The sequence below is a fragment of the Ictidomys tridecemlineatus genome, chromosome 7, assembly GCF_052094955.1.
Source record: "Ictidomys tridecemlineatus isolate mIctTri1 chromosome 7, mIctTri1.hap1, whole genome shotgun sequence".
NCBI lineage: Eukaryota > Metazoa > Chordata > Mammalia > Rodentia > Sciuridae > Ictidomys > Ictidomys tridecemlineatus.
In genome coordinates, this window is record NC_135483.1 from 69442543 (window position 1) to 69461987 (window position 19445).

At 34.9% G+C, this 19445-nt stretch overlaps 1 protein-coding gene across 8 annotated transcripts in view; it reads left to right on the plus strand.

Annotated features, from left to right (window-relative positions):
- The window catches only part of C7H8orf34 (chromosome 7 C8orf34 homolog), a 499329-nt gene that overhangs the window by 348835 nt on the left and 131049 nt on the right, over positions 1 to 19445 (plus strand). For 6 of the 8 annotated variants that reach the window (XM_078017138.1, XM_040294025.2, XM_078017137.1 and 3 more), the window contains exons 11-12: positions 3898 to 3945; positions 12445 to 12538. In XM_078017138.1, coding sequence (XP_077873264.1) covers positions 3898 to 3945; positions 12445 to 12538 — 142 coding nt within the window. The remainder of the gene's footprint in view (positions 1 to 3897; positions 3946 to 12444; positions 12539 to 19445) is intronic. The other 2 variants (XM_078017141.1, XM_078017140.1) reach the window with 1 other exon arrangement.

The following is a 19445-nucleotide window of genomic DNA, read 5'->3' on the forward strand; positions in this document are numbered from 1 at the left end:
CCAAGCTTTTAGGACTAAGCTTAAAAATAATTTCCTCAAGAATTACACTCTATATTTTATCTTCATCAAACATATGCAGTGACTCGACAGCTCTCAGCACATGGGAGTTCTCAACTCACGATTGTTGCTTGTTAAATAAATGAAAAGTTAAGTGCACTTCTATCTTTTCCTCAAGGCAAGCTGGTTTTACCTGTGTCAAGTAAATTTTCCTTTAGATTTGAATGACTTATATATCTGTTTTCTGAAGGTTAAGATTTTATTTTTTTATGATAGGGATTGATTCTTGTTCAATTCTTTATCCCAAGACCTGTGTGGCACCCAACACCTGTGGAATAAATGTTGGGTTCACTGTTCTAGGTCCATAGGAGTCTGAAATGCTTTGGCTGATCCTATTGAGCTCTTGTCTTTCCATGCTCTGTGTTAGCATTGTTTTTCGGTTTCACTTGGAAGAAGGTGGAAAGAAAGATCATTCAGATGAAACAGGGTTTTTATGAAACATTTTTTGAAGGAAATTAATACCAGAGATCCTAGATGTGTAATGTTTGAGAATAAATATACCCTACGCCAGGTCCAGTCTATTTGCCCCTTGTCTTAGAATCAGTAAAAGATGAATAGAAAATACTTCATGGTTGAAATAAGAGAGGCTCTGATAGTGAAAAATGGCAATGGATTGGGGAGAGTGTGGACCTCGTCTTACTTCTGTTTCTCATTGAGAATGTTTCTTTAACAGTAAAATTAACCAAGGGAGCTCAAAGAACCACTTTCTCCAACAGCCAACATCCCCTGTCGTCTGTTAAACGATAATCACTTTGGTTCCCCCTCCAACTTTCCCTGACTTTACAATATATTTTCTAATTCACATTTAAAACATTTTTATCTCAACTGTGATTATATAAGGAATTCATGATAAGCAAAACCATATTGCAGGAAATACCTTTTCTTGCTTTTTTTTCTTCTCCCTCTGTCTTTTTGTTAATGCATAGTTTCCATGTATTCTGCCCTTTCCCTCCTTCACACGCCCCTTTCTTTCTTTCTTTCTTTTTTTTTTTGTATCCCCTTTACTCTCTTTGTTTTTCAAGGGAAATTGCACTGGGGTAGTTTTGATTCACTTCCAGGTGATTACCAAAATTTTATGTTGTTAGAATGACTTGATACTTAAAATGCCAATTCTTTATAATTAAGAAAGAGTGAACTGAAATTGATAGCTTTGGGTTTTGAAAGGGATTATATTTCATTGGTGCTTCCAGTAGGGGGAGGAGGGAATCCAGCATTTCAGTGGTCCCATGATGGAAATGAAGAACCTGAGATAGACATATTGGACCAAGGCTCTTGAATGGGGCCAGCTCTCCTGATCCTAAGAATCAGAGATCCTGACATCTTGTTCTTTGCTTTGTCTACTCGGCCTTTGCTGCATCTGTAATTCTCTCTGAAATATGCAAAGTGGTTGTTTCCTCTGTATTTTCCTCCTAGAGTCTTTTATTTTGTTCTCCTTATTCAGCGGTGCCAACCTTTTCATTGATTTATGAAGGACAATTGCAGCCAAACTCCAAGGAAATAAATGGTAGCATGTAGATTTCTTCTTCCAAGCTAAATAACAGTCACAGACGGATTACCCAAAGAATAATGATTTTATTTGGGAATGACAGAGCATTGTAATGGCATAACATGTGCCATAGTAAAGTATGAGTATATTCAAGAAGGTCAAGACAAAGGGAAGTTTTAATGGTGAAAGTGAGAAGTTTATGTAAGCTACTTAGATACTAAGTTCATTGGTCTTAGAGATGCGTGTGGTGGTGGAAGGGTTGGCAAGAGTTTATTGGCACAGATTCCACTGCTGGGCCAGTATTCTATGGAGAGACTCTTGTTTGAATTGTTGCAGTATTAAAGAATGTTAAAGATCAACTTTGTTACAGAAATCTGTGCATACATGTGAGTGCAAAGCACAGAGTATGTGTAGAATGAGGCATGTGCTAGGCCTTTGAAAACTCCTTGAGAAAGTCCTTATCTCAGATAGACAGACATGGGTCCTCCCCCTCATAACTTCCCTCTCTAATTTTGTCTGAGTCTGACAAGAAGGAGTTTGTCCTCATATCAACTTTCACAGTCATTTTCTCTGGTGTAGATATTCAAAGACCTGGCACTGTGGGAAGAAGCAGAGCTGTCAAGAACTCTGCTTTATTTCTATTTGATCATCCAGAAAGCCTTCGGTCATCATGAGGTCCAGCAGAAGACTGCAAATGTACAAATTGGGAAAACCATTGCCCTCCAGTTCCCAGGAGACAAATCTCTCTTCTCAGCGAGCTGCTGGGCACTGCTCCCTGCTGCCTCGCTGTTAACCCTCCTGAGTTCAGAGGCTGCCAGGCAGGCTTCAAGTGCTGGCTGCCCAGAAAGGTGCATTTGTAACTCTAAGCAGTTTGCCACCTTCCCCTCTGAGCAGGCAAAGGGAAGGGATTATTAGCATGCAAGTACAAGTTCTGACACACAAAAGAGCCACATTGGAAAAGCCCACAGCATTCCTCCTCTAGTTGTTCAAATGAGGGCAGCTAGTGTAGCAAGTTCAGCCCTAAGAAGTTTATCTGAAGTGAGTTTCCAGTCCTCTCTGTGTACTTGGAGTTAAATCCCTCACAGTTTAGAGGACTTATATGGATTCATTTTTTTCCAAATAGTTTATGCTTTAGTTTAAGATAACAGAACTCTTATCTCTCTCACTATTTATCCATTAAAAATCCTACAAGCTTGGAAGCATTTGGAAACAGTTAAACTGCAACATATTGATTTTTTTCACCAGTGGAAACCATGATTTGGAAAAAAAAAAAGTACCATCTCTGTGGTTCAACCTATGATGTCTATGTTTTTAGGAATATTAGCATCTTACTCCTAGCTTAATTTTTAGTTTTTGATGCTTTTTTTCCTCTCCACTCCAAGTGTGGAGCACACACCAGCAAAATTTTTTTAACTATATTTCTTAATTTTTTTTTTAATTTAAGCAAGGTAAAAGAATGTCAGAAGTCATTCAGTTCTAGCAATACTCCTTGACATTAGTCACTTTACTTATCCCATTCTGACTTTGATTTTTCTCCTTATCAAATTGGCCTAAGGATGTCTTGCCCTCAAGTTTTCCTGAAAAAGCAATTTAATGAGATAATGTAGATGAGGCTCCTTGAAAAGTTAAAAAAGTTTCCATAGAAACCAATATAAGCTTTATTCACATTTATTTAGTGATCTTTTAAACACATATGGTGGCCTGACGTTTATTATTTCATGATACCTCAGAATTTGTTTCCAAATGTCTCTGGCCATGGAGTGTAAAATTATTACTTATCCAAACTAACAAGCTGTTTGACAAGTTGAAATCTATGTTTAACTTGGTTGTTTTAAATTTCAGTGATTTAAATCTCAGTGGTTACTAGTATTCAAGATAAAAAATAAGAGTGCTAGAGTAGGCACAAATAATGGAAAGTTTACCACTTTAAGGCTCATAAAGTGAGAAAAATTGAATGTAAATATTGAATTTAAAGGCTAATGATACATATTTTTTTCCATAAAATATTTTTAAGTCCAAGTATTAGATCTTAACACAAATTTACAGAATTAGCAAGTTCTCATCTAATTTATTAAATTAAAAGCAAATTTTATAAATTTGTTTAGCATTCTGATCTAAGACTTAGATACTCTAGCAGATTATTTATTTATACTAATTAAAACTGACTTGAAAGATATATTGTCATCTCAAAAAAATTATATCTCTTTTAAAGAGCAGAAACTGCCCATCTGATACTCTCTAAAGAGACGGTGGGGAAGAGTCACCTCTATGCCGCTCTCAGATCTCCATAACTCTTTCATTCTTTCTGTGGCCTTCTCCTGACTTTTTCAATCTCTCTTCTTCTTTGTCTCTAGGGAGAAGTCTCCAGTGGTGGACACCCACTGAAAAACTATCCGGAAGAAGTAAGTTTTAAGGCAGCCTTCAAAACACAGTCTGAAACAGACTGAAAACCAGTGGATAGAGTTCCCAAAGCTTGATATGGAGATAAACCCCAGTGGTCACTGAATTAGTGTATCCTGAACACTTACTTGCACTTTCCTCACCTACCTGTAGCGCTCCTAGTCTATATATGTGCATTGATTGGTCCACAATAACAATATGACAATAAATGTCCTCAAAATAGCTTTTGTTTATCATTGGTAGATAGTTCCTGTGTAGCAGTTCAGTCATCTTGAGCATGAACCTAGTACCATCACATATTTCCATTCACAGATATTTGCTGATACCCTGATGAAGGTTTGATTGTTCATGAAAAGAAAAGAAAGACCTCATCAATGTTTTTATGGAAAGAACAATCTAACACTAAGTTGACATTCATTCCTGTGGCAAATGCTCATCCAGATGACATTTGACAAGGTGTTACACACCTTGTGTGTGTTACAACACAAAGTGCTTTCCCAACATTAAAATATGCAATAGAAGTCCCTTGAAAACCCCTTTGGATTCTTGGGTTTATTTTTGGATATATTTTTGGGTATTCTGTGTCACAGAACTTTGGACTGAATACTGAGTATTTGGGAACTCTCAGAAAAACCAGTGGATAGAGTTCCCAAAGCTTGATCTGGAGATAAATCACAGTAGTCACTGAATTAGCCAGCTGAACCTGCTGCAGGTGAAGGGGTATGGGAAGCAGTTTGGTGATGGTATTTTAGCAGCACTAACTACCTGGTTTCAATGTTACTTCTCAGTAGGCAAGACTCTGTTCCTATATAACAATTTTGCATGTGTGAGCCCACTCAAAAACCTGACTCTGCTGTGCAGTTCCTACATACATAGTTTATTTAGAATGTGTGTCAATAAACTCTCACTTGCTTCCATATATCATTTGGAGAGCAAAATTGGAATGCATAACACCCCTTCAAGTTTGTTTTTTTTTTTGTACTAGAGATTAAGCCCAGGACTGCTTAACCACTGAGCCACATACCCAGGCCCCGAGCACCCCACTTTTAAAAAATATATTTTATTTAGAGACAGGGTCTTCCTGAATTGCTTAGGACCTCACTAATTTGCTGAGGCTGGGTTTGAATGCACAATCTTCCTGCCTCAGCCTCCTCGCTGCTAGGATTACAGGCATGTGCTGCCATCCCTGGCTGTCCACTCATTAAGATTTACATACCTATTTAGAGGTGGTCGAAGCTTTGCCAAAGACCCCTGCAGAAAGAGTGACCAAAGGAGAAAAAAAGACATATCTAAATAGCTGTTTGAATTCAGGTTAGAAAAGTCAAAATATATAAGGGAAAAAAAATAGTGGAACAACAACCCTAAATTTCAGTTTAATGAATTTGATGCAGAGATTGAGTAGAAGATGTTTAGCAACTAACACAGCAATTAATGTTGCCAGCAGGAAGGAAGACATTATTTTTGAAGTATTCATCAGTAGAACTTCCCTTTAGGATTCTGTGATTGCTAGGTTCTGCATTCCTCACTTGTTGGTAGGGTTGGAGGTGGCTGGCCTCCTCCAGAAATAGGGTGTCTAATGCCTCTTTTAATGTGTCCTGTCTGGATTTAACTCTGTGGAAGAAGAGGATCTCTAAGGCGCTGGTATAAGAAATGGGCTGCTAACTATGATGGAAATGCTACAATCAGGCTTATCCTAATTATGTAATTCTAATTCAAGAAAAGCGCCCGATTTTCTCTGAAACTACCAATGCGCAATGTGCAATGTAAGTGTGCATGCCATATATAAGCATGAATCCTTTATTTGGCAAGAAGGTTGAGAATTTGTGCCTTCTCTTGGGATGCTTGAAGGGCATTGCTCCTCAGAGAGGCCCTCTGACTACGTCAGCATTATCTCGGGGCTTGTAAGAAATACACAACCTTGGGATTGCTGGATACTTAAAGATTTAAAAATCATCCTACCAAGATCTCTGTGGTTCATAAATACCCCAGGTGGTGAGAAGTACAGTTCTGAAGAATCCTTTCCAGTATTATTTCTGGAGATTTTTGTATATTGTGGTTATTACCAGCAGCATACCCCAGGGGCTTAGCCTGAGTCTTGGCTGACAGAATGCAGCAGTGTGAAGAAATAGGCAAACAATGGAAAAAGGAAAAATGTATTTTATATAGTTTGATGGAGATTGCTTCTTCCTCCACCAGCCCCACTGAATCAGTCACAATTTATAGAAACAAAAGCCAGGTGATACCCAGAGGTAGATTTAGTTAGTCTGTGCTAGATAGTTCCCAGTATAGGGGATCTCCACTTTAACCTCCGTGGCCTCTGCCAGGTCAGAGCATGCAGATCTGCAGCCTCCATCTGAGCATAAGGAAGTTGTGTTCAATTTCAGAAGGATCCCCAACTTCAGTTTGTTTCATAGGAAGAAGTTTTATGTAGGTATAGGTAAAAATGTGAGCCATAAAATGATATTATTTTGTTCTTTTTCTCACTTAATGCTCTTACTTTACTTTTGCCATTTTCCTTCATTTTAGTAGAATCAGGAAACAACAAACAACATTTTAAGAACGTTAGAGGCATTGATGTTAAAAGCAAGCTAGCAAACATTTGCTTTTATTTAGTACACACAAAAATTCAAATAAATCACAGTGTTTACATTTTTAAGATATTTAACATTTCTTGAAGTTTGAAGAACTCTTTGCAGATCAAAGTTTCCGTTTTTTTTTTTTTAAATCTAGTCTTTAGTAAAGGTAGAATCATAACATACAACATTAGGCAGTTTTGTTTAGACCTAAATCAAAACTGAAGAGAAAATATATTCTCCCTTAAGAGTAAGGCTAAAAGATAAGTTTTATTCTATATTTTCTATTTGTTAATGTGTTATTTTTTCAGAATAATATTTGTGTTTTTGACCGAATAAAAATGAGGTATTTTATAATAGTCTACTTTTCTTGACCTTCAAAATATCTCTGATAGTGAAGTTACAAACTTGCATGCTCTTCACTTGCTAACTCAAAGTGGAATCATAATTTCTTAACAGAATTTTTAGCTTTTAGAATGAATAATGTTATTGCTCAGTGAGTACTATATAGACAGAGTTGAGAACAACTTAACAAATTTAAGTATGAATCTTGGTTGTTACACCTTTTGTAGAGAAGTTAATCTCTTTAAAATATCACATTTCCTAGATGAATCATTGGGAAGCAATATGGTACACTAGTTGAAAATCGCCTACGTGGTAGTGAAATGTTGTGATTTAAATATATATGCATGAAGATAAGAATTGTCACCTTAAGCAGTTAAGAATTTTTAAAGAACCCAAGAAGTTAATCATTTTTCAAACTTTTTAAAGAGCAATTTACAGTGGTCCTTACAACTTTGGGAAGCTAGTGGTGAAGGCCAGAACACCCTCAAGGTCACCGGCAAGTGGCAGCTTCACAGACTCTAAGGGTGTCAGACAGGGAGAGAAGCATTGGAGGAAGGCAAGCCTCTTTTGAATCTGTTAGCTTGATTTTGAACAAAATATCTTAGAATCATTTCTGGCCAGTTTGTATTGTTTCTCCTGTGTTGTATTCTGTGATCTCCAGCATACTGAAGTTCCAACTCTATTTTTGGTGGGGAACATATGACATTATCATCTATAATAAGTAAGTTTACTTTATTTTTATCCTTCTGAGGGATTTTTTTGTTAAAAGCTGAAGCCAATTATTATTTATTATCACAGTTTTATTCGGCTTGGTTACTGGGAAACAAGTATTTTCCCCCAAAGAAAATCAGTTTGTCATTGACAATCATTAACAATAGATTTATGTTGTTCAATAACAACTTTTAAAAGATTATAATAGTACTGTCATACAGATGCAAACTGAAGACATGTCAAAGATTTATGTAACTAATAAATCAATGAGGGAACAAGTAACATGTTCAAAGGAGAATTCAAACTGTCACATATGCAGACAAATAGGGATGCTGAAGTGAAGTTATAAATAGATGCAAAAACTGCCAAAATAGAATCATCTCAATAGGATAATAATCAATTGCACTATAAAAGAATGAAATTGAATTTCATGTAGGCAAGAATATTTGGCACTTTTATAATTGTCTATAAAATATAATTATAAAGTAGCTAAAATCAATGAAAGATCAAGAGCCTCTATAGAATTAGGTAACTGGAAGTCATGTTATAAAATGACTTTTCATTGACTACCCCTGACAGTTTTTCTTCCTTTTTCAAGTCTTTGGCAACTTTACTTTGCAATTTGCTTGGAAAGGAAAACCACCAAATGCAATGAGTTAGAATACAGGATGGAATGTGATCATAATGCATTGTCAATATAGCAAATATGTCCTGTAAATTTGAGTAGTTAATTTTGCAATGTTTCTTACAATCTACCATATTTTTCTTACTTTATTATTACTCCTCTCTTCTTTAATTAGATCCTATTATTTCAAACTATAGTTCCCCAAACTTGGTGAATTCTTTTTTCTTATAGTTTAATTGTCCTTTTGCAGTTCTTAAAAGAAGTGGGCTATAGAATCATACTTTCACAGCTTGGTTGTATGGGTTCTTTTATTAATAAATATAAAAAAGAAAGTTATTCACAAACTTTGCTAATTTAACTATGTCAATTATATGTAGGAAATTTCCTTTTCTTACAGGTACAGGACCAATTCTTCATCAGTAGAAGCAGTCTATTCAATGTATCTAGAATTGAGTGTGATTTTGTTTTGCTTTATATATACCATGATTCAGGGATCTTTGTTTTGATTTGTTTTAAGAGATTCTGTGGCTAAAGAAGTAAAATAAAAATTATTGAGTCTTTCTGAAAAGTGGAAACTAATGTATTTCCATACTTAAACATACTTATACCAAGAGTAAAGAAATACTTAGTTAATTTAGAATTTAAGTGTCCACTAGTGAAAATTTGAACAAAGAAACATTTTTTTCTTTCTAAGTATACAGAACTTCCATAGCCACATGTGACATAAATCACTGATTGCATTTAGAGAATCTAAAAATAAGCTATCCATGTGGAACAATACAGCTGAACTTTATAAAGCACTTATTCTGTTAGCAGATAGAATGATATGTTGATTCAGGGCTGGCAACTGTTTCCCATATGATCCATGTCACTGTTTCCCAACCCTCCTAGTTACTGGACTTTTGCTATACTCACAGTGAAAGTGTTTTAGAAAAAGAATGAATAGTGTTTCTTCTAAAAGCAGCCCAGAGAGTTTACTCTTGGGAATATGAAAGGGCTTATACCGAACTCAGACATAGTTTAAAGTGCCTGTAGAAAATTTTTGAATAAACTTAACAAAGAAGAATGCATCAGCTCTTGTGTATAAAATGTTCAAGATTTTACCTCCTTGACCCCATCAAAAAGAATTATATGTAGACTGTTGGGCTGAGCTTTGGACATGTCCTATTGGCACTGATAAAGCAAACAGGTGCATTATATTACTAGCTCTATTCCAGGGAAAACCAAAGTAAAACAGTTGTATCATCATCTATTAATAGTAATATTTATTCTATGTTTATGATTCTAATAACTCAACATTTTCAAGTTCTTCCTAAACTACATATTTTTCTAACTAATGTTCTATTTGTACTTTTTATAATTTACAATAAACAAAGAATAGTTTGATGCTGCTTATCTTCTCAGGAGTAAGGCCATTAAACCCAGAAACCAATCAGTACTACTGATTAATATTCTGAACTATTGTGGGGAAAAATTGACTATGTACCACATCTTGTCTTATGATAAAGGATTTTAGTATTTAATACAAAAGGTAAATAACTTATAATTTATTATTAGGCAGAATGCTTGCCTAGTGTGTATGAGACATTGTTTGACCCTAGCTCTGTAAAAAAAAAACACAACACATTATCATTATTATCATTTTAATTTGTTTGTTTATTTGTGCAGAACAGATGATTAAAAAACCTTTAAAAAACCTCTTGCATACACTAGGCAAATGCTCTAATACTGAGCTACACTGCCAGCCTCAAAATGTTTTCTTAAGATTTTCTTTTGATCACTTTAAACTTTTCTGCTTTACATGAAGAGCCTGAGTCTTGATCTTATCTTAGAACACCAAAACCATCATTTTTTGTATTTCTTTAAAATCAGAGACTGCATGTTTTTTTTTTCAAAAAAAAAATTCAAGAATGTGATTTTCCCTCTGTTACATGTGAAATTTTGAAGTTTTACTTCTCCCATCATCTCTATAGTTGTGGAATTTAAAATCTAAGTTTTTTCAGTTTTTTTACTGCTTTTTGTATAATTCTAAGGTCAAATCAAATATGATACATTTTAAAAGATTTAAGCTAAATCATACAAACAAATATCAATTTATATTTAGTAATATATAGAAAATCTTTAATGTTTTGCAAACTTTCCCTTCAGTAGCTCGTTTAGTATTTCCCACATTCAATCACATAAAGAAGAGTGGAGACCTAGATGTGGACCAGTTGTGAAGGACTAGACATTGTCTAATCTAGTACCTTCACCCTCTTCATGTTGTCCAGAGAGGGGAAGTAACTGACCCAATCTAAACAAGATTTAAAAAAAAATGTCTCCTCATCTCTAAGGCAAGGACTTTTCCCTGAAGAGCTCATGGCTCATTGGATAATAAAGTTTCAATCCGAATAACGGATTATTTTCAAGATCCGCTGAAGCTAAAATTTATGGTGTTTTCATTTTAAAATGATCATTTTCAAAATATTAGTTTGCTTTGTCTTTTATTTTTAAAGTAAGCCTTTTTATTTTAGATCAGTTTTAGATTTGCAGAATTAATGCAGAGATAATAAAGAGATCCTGTATACCTCCTACCAGTTTCAAGTACTATTAATACCTGCTATTAGTGTGGGACTTTTGTCATAATGAACAAGCCATTATCAATACATTCTTAGTAATGAACTTCTCACTTTGTTCAGCATTCCACAAGTTTTTCTTAATGTCTTTTTTCTGTTCCAGATTCCATTCAGGATACCACACTGGATTCACTAGTTCTATCTCCTTAGGTTGTTCTCGATTGTGACCCTTTCGCAGGCTTCTCTTGTGTTTCATGACGCTAGCAATTTTGACTTTTGGCTAGTCAAATGTTTTGACTAGTACTGGTCATATATTTTGTTTTTGTCCTTCCGTTGATATTTGTTGGATATTTTTCCTCATCATCAGACTGGGATAATGTCTTTAGAAAGAACATAGATGTAAAATTCTGTTACTCAGTCCCTGTTTTGTGGGAGGTACTATAATAGATGGAGGAAATGCATAGGGGAAATATTTACCCATGCCTTCAAGGACCTTCTAGGCTACTATGGAGACAGTGGGTTACTGAAAGTATGATTGCTATAGACTCATTGTTATATGAGTACCTTAAACACTTGAAGGAATGGAGGAGCATCCTGGCTTTGGAGAACTGGAAAGCCTTCCAACAGAGGTGACCCTGGAGCCTTGGAGGAAGAGTGTTAATGTTGGAGAGAGATAAGGAACTGCAGTGTAAAACACCCTGTTATATTGTGCGATATGACAAAATTGATGCTACCCGTTAACTACAACGGGGTGGTGGGTGTGGGTTGACGATCAGGCTAATGGGTATGGATCCTCACAGGTCTTGAGTTAGAATCTGGGAATAATGAGAGAACCTTTGAAAGCTTATGAGCAAGCTAATGATAACATACAGGCTTCTAAAAACACTGAAGTCAGAGGGAAACATTAAGAAAAAAATTAGAGATTATAAAAATTGGCCATAAAATTTTTCACAGATGGTGATTACTACAGTCAAAATGGGAGATGGTTGGGATGGGGACATAGCTCAATGGTAGAGCATTTGTGTACCATGCCTGAGGCTCAGTTTAGTCCTCAGGACCACAAATGACAACAGTACCAAGAACAACAAAAAATCACATGGGAAATGGTGACTTTTGGATAGTGACTGAAAGGAAAGAGCAGTAAGTAAGGATACAGGGAACATTTTTACAAAAATCATGAATAGAATCTGGATATAGTGGTGTGCACTTTTATTTCCAGCAGCTTGGGTGGTTGAGGCAGGAGGATCACTTGAGGAAGGAGACAATGAAGGAATACTGAAGGGCAAAGTTGAGTGAAGTGTTCCCTAAGTCCTACTAATCTGTTTTCTGATGAAAAGAAATTGAAATGATGTTTGAAAAGAGGCACATTTTATGCAATTTTGTATTCCATAAAATTCATATTTCCAAGAATGAGTGTCAACATTGCTATAGAAATATTAACAGGAAAATAGTCTAGATATTTCTTCTTGTTAAGATTGTAAATCTTATTAAAAGGAAAATGTAAACAAAGGTTGTTTTGTGACTCATATCTATGACATGAAAACAAATTTAAACTTCCAGCTCTTCTCTATCACGGAGGAGTGCTTCTTAGGGTTTTTGAACATGCAGTTTATAAAAGCAGAGTTGTTCACCCATACTGGTGCTCCTGATATCAGTCTAGAGTCTCACCTAAAATAATTTGTTTTCTTGCAGGATGAATCTTTAAAGCAACTACAGGTACTTCATCAACCATGGCTCTTGCCAAGTGACACAGAAAGTGAAGGCGTCGAGGCAGAACAAGACAAACGTGAGTAGACACTGCTGTTTATTGACAAACTGCATTTACCAAGAAGAAAGTCACAATAAAGGTACTTAATTTTCATAGCATTAAACAACTTCTGCAAAAAAAATGTGAAACTTGATTATAGAGAACATTTTAAAATAAACTACACTTCAGGCCCATAAGTTTGATTTAGTGACATCCTAATTATGATATAAAGGTCTACAAACTAACCTTCAAAAAAAATTATTCTTCTTGAAGACCAGCAAGAAATGCTCTGTTAAAATGTGAATCTTCTATCAATATTGTAGAATTATATCAGTGACAACTTGTTATTTAAGGAGCTTAAAGAATGTTAGGATCCATTTATTATTTATACAAAATTACCTTGGTTGGTTAAATGAATAAATTTATATTAAATTCATAATTACAAATTTATGAATATATAAATATATATAAACTAAGTCCATAAGATAAATTATCATAGTTTTTTTTGTGTGTGATACCAGAGAATGAATCCAGAGGTGCTTAAACACTGAGCTACATCCCTAGCCCTTTATATTTTTTTAAATTTGAAACAAAGGAGTCTCACTAAGTTGTTGAGGTTGGCTTCAAACTTGTGAACCTCCAGCTTTAGCCTCCTGAATCACTGAGATTACAGGCATGTACCACTATGCCTGGTATAATATATAATTTAAGACAAATAGCATATATGATTCTTGATTTAAGTTTCTGGATTATTATAGCAAGACAAGGATCCCTATACTGTGGCATGTCATGCTCTGCAGGGGATTAGTAATAGACATCTGGGTTCAGACATGTTGTTGAGAGGTTTGTGTTTGGATTATATAGAAATAGCACAAACTTTTAAAAAGTAGCATATATAAAAAATTAGAACCAATTATAGGTTACAGAGGGAAATAACTATGTTTCAGGTATATGATATTGGCCCTCATCATAGCCAGTGTGAAGTTAATTAATAACTCTCCTGAGCCACAACAGCTAGAGATAGATAATATGATATACAAGTAACATCAGGATTCCATACCCTGGGGTCCTACCAGGAAATCACTCTCACAGGCTTAAAGGCATTAAGGACACCATATTCCACTTCCATAGCCATAGGTGTATGTGAACAAGGGAGCACAGGGAGGAGAGGGGCAAAGTGACAGGATGCTTAGATTTGAGGAGGCAGAGGGCCCCTGTGACACTCAGCTGTGTCCTTAGAAATATGGTGAAAACCATGATGACATTTTATAGATTCTACTGGCGGGGGGAAAAAAACACCTTCAATATACAACAGATTTTTGAAAACTCTGAAAGTGGATTTCACTTTAAACAAGTAGAAAAGTAAGAAGAATACATTGGAAGGTCTAAAGCAAGAAATTCTAAGAAAAATGGTCTAGAATCAAATGGTTTGTGGTACAAAGAAGAGAATCTACAAATCTGCAAAAAATTAATAATGGTCCAAAACTTTTATGAAAAAAAAACCAAACTCAAACACATATGCAATCCCCACATACACGCACCATCTTGCATATATTTAAATATACAAAGCTCTTACTCTAGAATTTTTGTTCAGTAATTTTCACTAAATTCTTTTGAGGCTTTTTATAAATGTTGCATTAAAAAAAATTAAAAAATACCATTTAGGCATCTGTATTTCTATTGTCTAAACACTAAATATATATACATACACACACACACACACTAAATACACACACACATACACTATCTTAATTATATATGTGCTGTATCTAATTAACTAGAACTTAATATAGAAAAATATTTGTCAAGCCAGGCATGATGGTATATACCTGTAATCCCAGTGGCTCGGGAGGCTGAGGCAGGGAGATTACAAGTTCAAAGTCAGCCTCAGGAAAAGTGAGACCCTATCTCTAAATAAAATACAAAATAGGGCTGGGGATGTGGCTCAGTGGTTGAGTGCCCCTGAATTCCTTTGCTGGGCCTCCCTGTAGCCCCCACCAAAAAAAAAAAAAAAGAATTTATCAGAATAGTATATTCTATCCAGTTCCAGATTTCAATTTATTTCCTTTATTCCAAATCCATGTGTCTACAATAAGCATTAACCCCAGAAAACAGCCTAATAATGTAAAAGATACAAAAATACTCAGAACTTTCTTCAGTCTTTGCCATCTAATACATCCTGCCTTTCTGCATATCTTCATGAGATTTTGAGAATAAATGTCATTTTCTCCTCTTCCACTAGGTGCCGATTATTTCAGAGAGTCCATTTGTTTTCTTGATCTTAAAGGGATTCATAATAAACCCTCAATAAATATCAGTTAAATCAATCAATGAGTGAGTAAATAAATGAGTTAAAAAATGAATAGAGGGCTGGGGATGTGGCTCAAGCAGTAGTGCACTCACTTGGCATGCGCGGGGCCCTGGGTTCGATCCCCAGCACCACATAAAAATAAAATAAAAAGATGTTGTGTCCACTGAGAACTAAAAAATAAATATTAAAAAACTCTCTCTCTCTCTCTCTCTCTCTCTCTCTCTCTCTTTCTCTCTTTAAAAAAAATTTTAAAAAAGAATAGATTTCTTTGGTGCTTTCCTACTTATCAGGACAGTTGGAAATTTAAAGCAAACAACTGTGACTTTGAATAATTTTTATAAAATTATTTATGGTTTTATTATAATTTTAATATTGGATTCATTGTTTTATCCATGGATTTTGTTGAATGGTCTATCAATCACTATAAGGAAGACCATTCCTGAACTCTTGTAACTAGGGACCTAGAACCAAAAATATTTGATCTCAGCAATATCATACCGGGCACTGACCCTTGACAATGGTAAACTGTTTGAAATAAAATCAGGGTTTAAAATAATTAGGTGGTAATCATAGCCATCTGGAAATGGAATGCTAGCTAGCATTGTAGCCAGGCTCTTTGCACAGATGCAAATATTTTTCAAGAATAACTTCCAACAGCCAAGTGCTGGGACATGTGCAAGTTGGATCCACTGAAGCATTGATATCTCCATTTGCTCTCAAAGCCTATAGTTTGTGAAACAGCTAGAAAGATCCATGTAGATCATCTACCTTTTTTTTTCCCAGTGAAAGGAAATAAATGACATAAATCGATGTGAACCCAGCATCTAATATAGAATTTATAGGCTCATATACTAGAAATTTATGAGTCAAGAAGAGGAGAAGTTCATCATTCCAACAGTAACACCTGTTTCTTGACTCAGCTTTCTGTAAATAATGCCTAAGTAATTTTATGGATTTCTTCATTTTCTCCTGAGACAAAATTATCATGGCAGGAATTTTCCAAATAATGTCAGTTGTTTTCAGTGGTGCATATTTCTTATTGCACCATTTTAAAACAAGATTGATCTCAAATAAATATTACAAAAGAACACTTTTAAAGAAATGATATCAGAAGCAATTAAGTGGGAAACTTCATAAATTTTTATTATAAATGAGTTAAGCAGAACACTTAAGTAGATTTTTTTTGCTTTTAGTGGAAAAGTATAAATTATAGCTGTATAAATTAAACTGATTAATTAAATTAAACTGATGTCTAGGGTGTTTTTGTTTTTAATCTCCCACATTATAATCTAAAGTTACTAAATTAATCAAAATAAGGATGTTAGGATCTACTCAGGTTCTCCATATTCTTAGACTGTACTTCAGACCTATTGACAAAGAGCTTCAGTATATGGAACTCTGATTTCTGCATTTTAAGTAATTCCTCAGATGATCTTTGCTTTTTCTAAGATTGAGAACCACTGGGAGGGAAGGTTCAATGAGTCAGGAAGTTTTTTTTTAAAGAAATGACTCCACAGTGCTGTTCGACTTTGGATCTTCTTTCTGTAGGCCTCTTCCTCACCCATTAATTAAGTTAGTGTATAAAATATGGAGTGGGAGAAGAAAGAAGACTGAAATTTGGAGGAATAAGTGTGGAGGAAAATTGAAGGACAGATCCTCTTTCGATGCTTACCAAGTCAAAAAATCAGAAGACATCTAGATACCATTCAGCCAGCATCCTCTAACTTCGTTTTCCATTTTTTAAAATTATGGATAACCCAGCTAAAAATTAATGGGAATAAATAGAAAATGAAAAGCAAACCAAACCATCAAATCAACACAAATGCCCTAAATCAAGAAACAAAGAGTTGGAATGGCATGTAGAAGCTAATGATGTCAAGATACATTGAGACTTCAAATTGGAGGCCTGAGGTTGCAATGTTTATCATAACAGATGATTTGCTGCTGGGTCTGCGTAAGTGTATACAATACTGTGCGAAGCCTGCACCCTTAGGGCTGCCTCAGGCATGGAAAGGGAAGGAAAATATCTGTAGTCCTCAGCTGTGGAAAAAGTGAGGAAGATTACTATCTGTACTGGACTTTGGATGATATATACAGTTCTCTATGAGAAAATAAACTCTTAGTCTGTACTTCAGTTGTTGGGTTTAAAGGTAAACTCCCTATGTTGTTAGGAACCCTAATTTATAGAAACAATTGGCCATCACCATTCAAATTCATAGGATCCCTTTTGTATATGAATGCAAAACTGGGGCACTCACATCTCAAAGATTTTAAAGTCAACTTTTGCTAAAGGTAAGCTCTCAGCCAAGATTTACAAAACTGTATGAAAAACTGTAGTAACACCAGGGAGAGTCTGTGGATGCTAGGAGCAATAGAATTACCACGTTCAGAATGGAAAGAAATAGGTCAATCTGAAAGAGATTGCATTAAAAGTATGTTTGAAATACTTAAATATCTAAAGAGAATGAAAAATCCATACTGAAAGAACTAGAAAGTGAGAAAAAAAGACATATTTAAAAGAATTTAAAACATTCAGGCTAAAAAAATCATAACATTAAAAAGTGAATCAATGTATTAAATAGTTCTTTTAAACTGTGAAGAGTGAATTAGACAAATGAAAAATGTGTAAAGGATAAAAGAAAAATGTGTAAAAATTAAAGAAGCTAAGCACATTACTGCACACCTGTAACCCTAGCTACTTGAGAGGCTGAGGCAAGAGGGTTGCAAGTTCAAGTTTGGTGTGGGCCACTTAGCAAGACCCTATCTCAAAATAAAAATAATGAAGATGGTCGGGGGTATAGCTCAGTGGTAAATCACTTGCTTAGCTTATGCAAGGGCATGAGTTTTATCTCTAGTACAAAAAAAAAAAAAGAAACTCTGAGCAACAGGTTAAGCAGTATATGAGATATATACATACATAAATGTCACATATACATGCATATAAACATATATAGCTTACAGTATTTATATATGTAAATAAGTATACACAAATATATATTCAGATTATACATATATTAAATACATTATATATGGCTTGTCTATGTATGTGCAAGTATATATGTATATGTATATATATATATGTATACATATATATATATATATGTAAGCCATATAAATCTAAATTCCAAAAGAAATAGAAAGACATAAGACATGCAATGATGAAAGATAATGACTGAAATGTTTTCAGAATTAATGAAAGGTTTTAATTTTCAAATAGAGAAGCATGACTAACATTATTTATTTTAATGTTCACTTTACAAAAATATTGGATATAGTTAGGAGAGAAGAATCTTCAAAGTAACCAGAAACAGTATGTAGGATGTATATGAAAAGAATAAAGTTGGGCTTAAGGACCATTCTCATCAGTGGAGACTGAATGCCTCTGAAGACTGCCAGGCAATCCTCTGCCCACAGAGACATTGGGCAAGCAACTGCCCCTCTTTATTGATGGTTTCCACTTGGCAAGACTTCATTCTCAAACTTTTTTTGACATGATTTATTTGAATATATTTATAGTAGTTAATTAAAAATCCTGTATAGTAAGTCCATCAACTGGGCTACCTTAAAATAGTTTGATTGACTACTTTATTCCTGTTGTGGGCCATATGTTCTTGTTTTGCAATATGTCACTTATTATTTTTATTACTATGTTATTTGCTATATATAGCCACTTGAAGCCTCTGCTCAGTAGCTTAGTGGTCAGCTTATGATCAGACAAGATGCTAAGGCATGCCACTGACATTCTTTCAGTTTTCAACTCAGCTTCCAAAGAGCCTTTAAGTCAAGCAGAAGTGAGAGACAGATGTGTATCAGGTGTTTTCTAGCAGACACATAGAGCTGCACACCTTTGTAGCTTCCTGTGGACATCTCATTCAGCAGGTTTACTTCTATGTTTTTATTTTATTTTTTATAAGCCTTTTATTTGCCTCAATTAGTATTATTGTATCAAGTAGCTGCTATGCAAAACTACTACCCCTGGACATTTTTGAAAATCCTACAGGCAGATTTACTTCCAGAGGGAATTTAATCCAGGTGAAATAAAGAAACGCTCAATAAGTGAGGATTATCCAGGTATTTTCTTTTTTAAAAAAATATTTATTTTTAGTTATGGTTGGACACAATACCTTTATTTCACTTATTTATTTTTATGTAGTGTGAGGATTGATTGAACCCAGGTCTTGCACGTTCAAGGCGATCGCCCAACCACTGAGCCACAACCCCAGCCCCTATCCAGGTATTTTCCATAGAAGACACAGTGACAGTTCTCGGAGGATATAGCATTTGGGAACTCCAAATCTATTCTGTTTTCTAAAGTGAATATAGGCTGCTTTGATCACAGTTACTGTTACCGTGAGGGCATGTTTTTCAGAGCTGGAGAAAAGTGTATTGATATAGGTCAAGTTAAAACTCTATACAGCACAATGTTGGTGTTGAGATTCAGCTGCTTTTCTTGACTTAATGTTCTATGGCTTATACTAAACCTTTAGTTAATTTCCAGGATTATAAAAAATTAATTTTTGATGATTTTTTTTTTAGGGGGGTTGTAGTAAAGATTGAACTCAGAGGCACTTGACCACTAAGCCACATTCCTAGCCCCATTTTGAATTTTATTTAGAGATGGAGTCTCACAGAGTT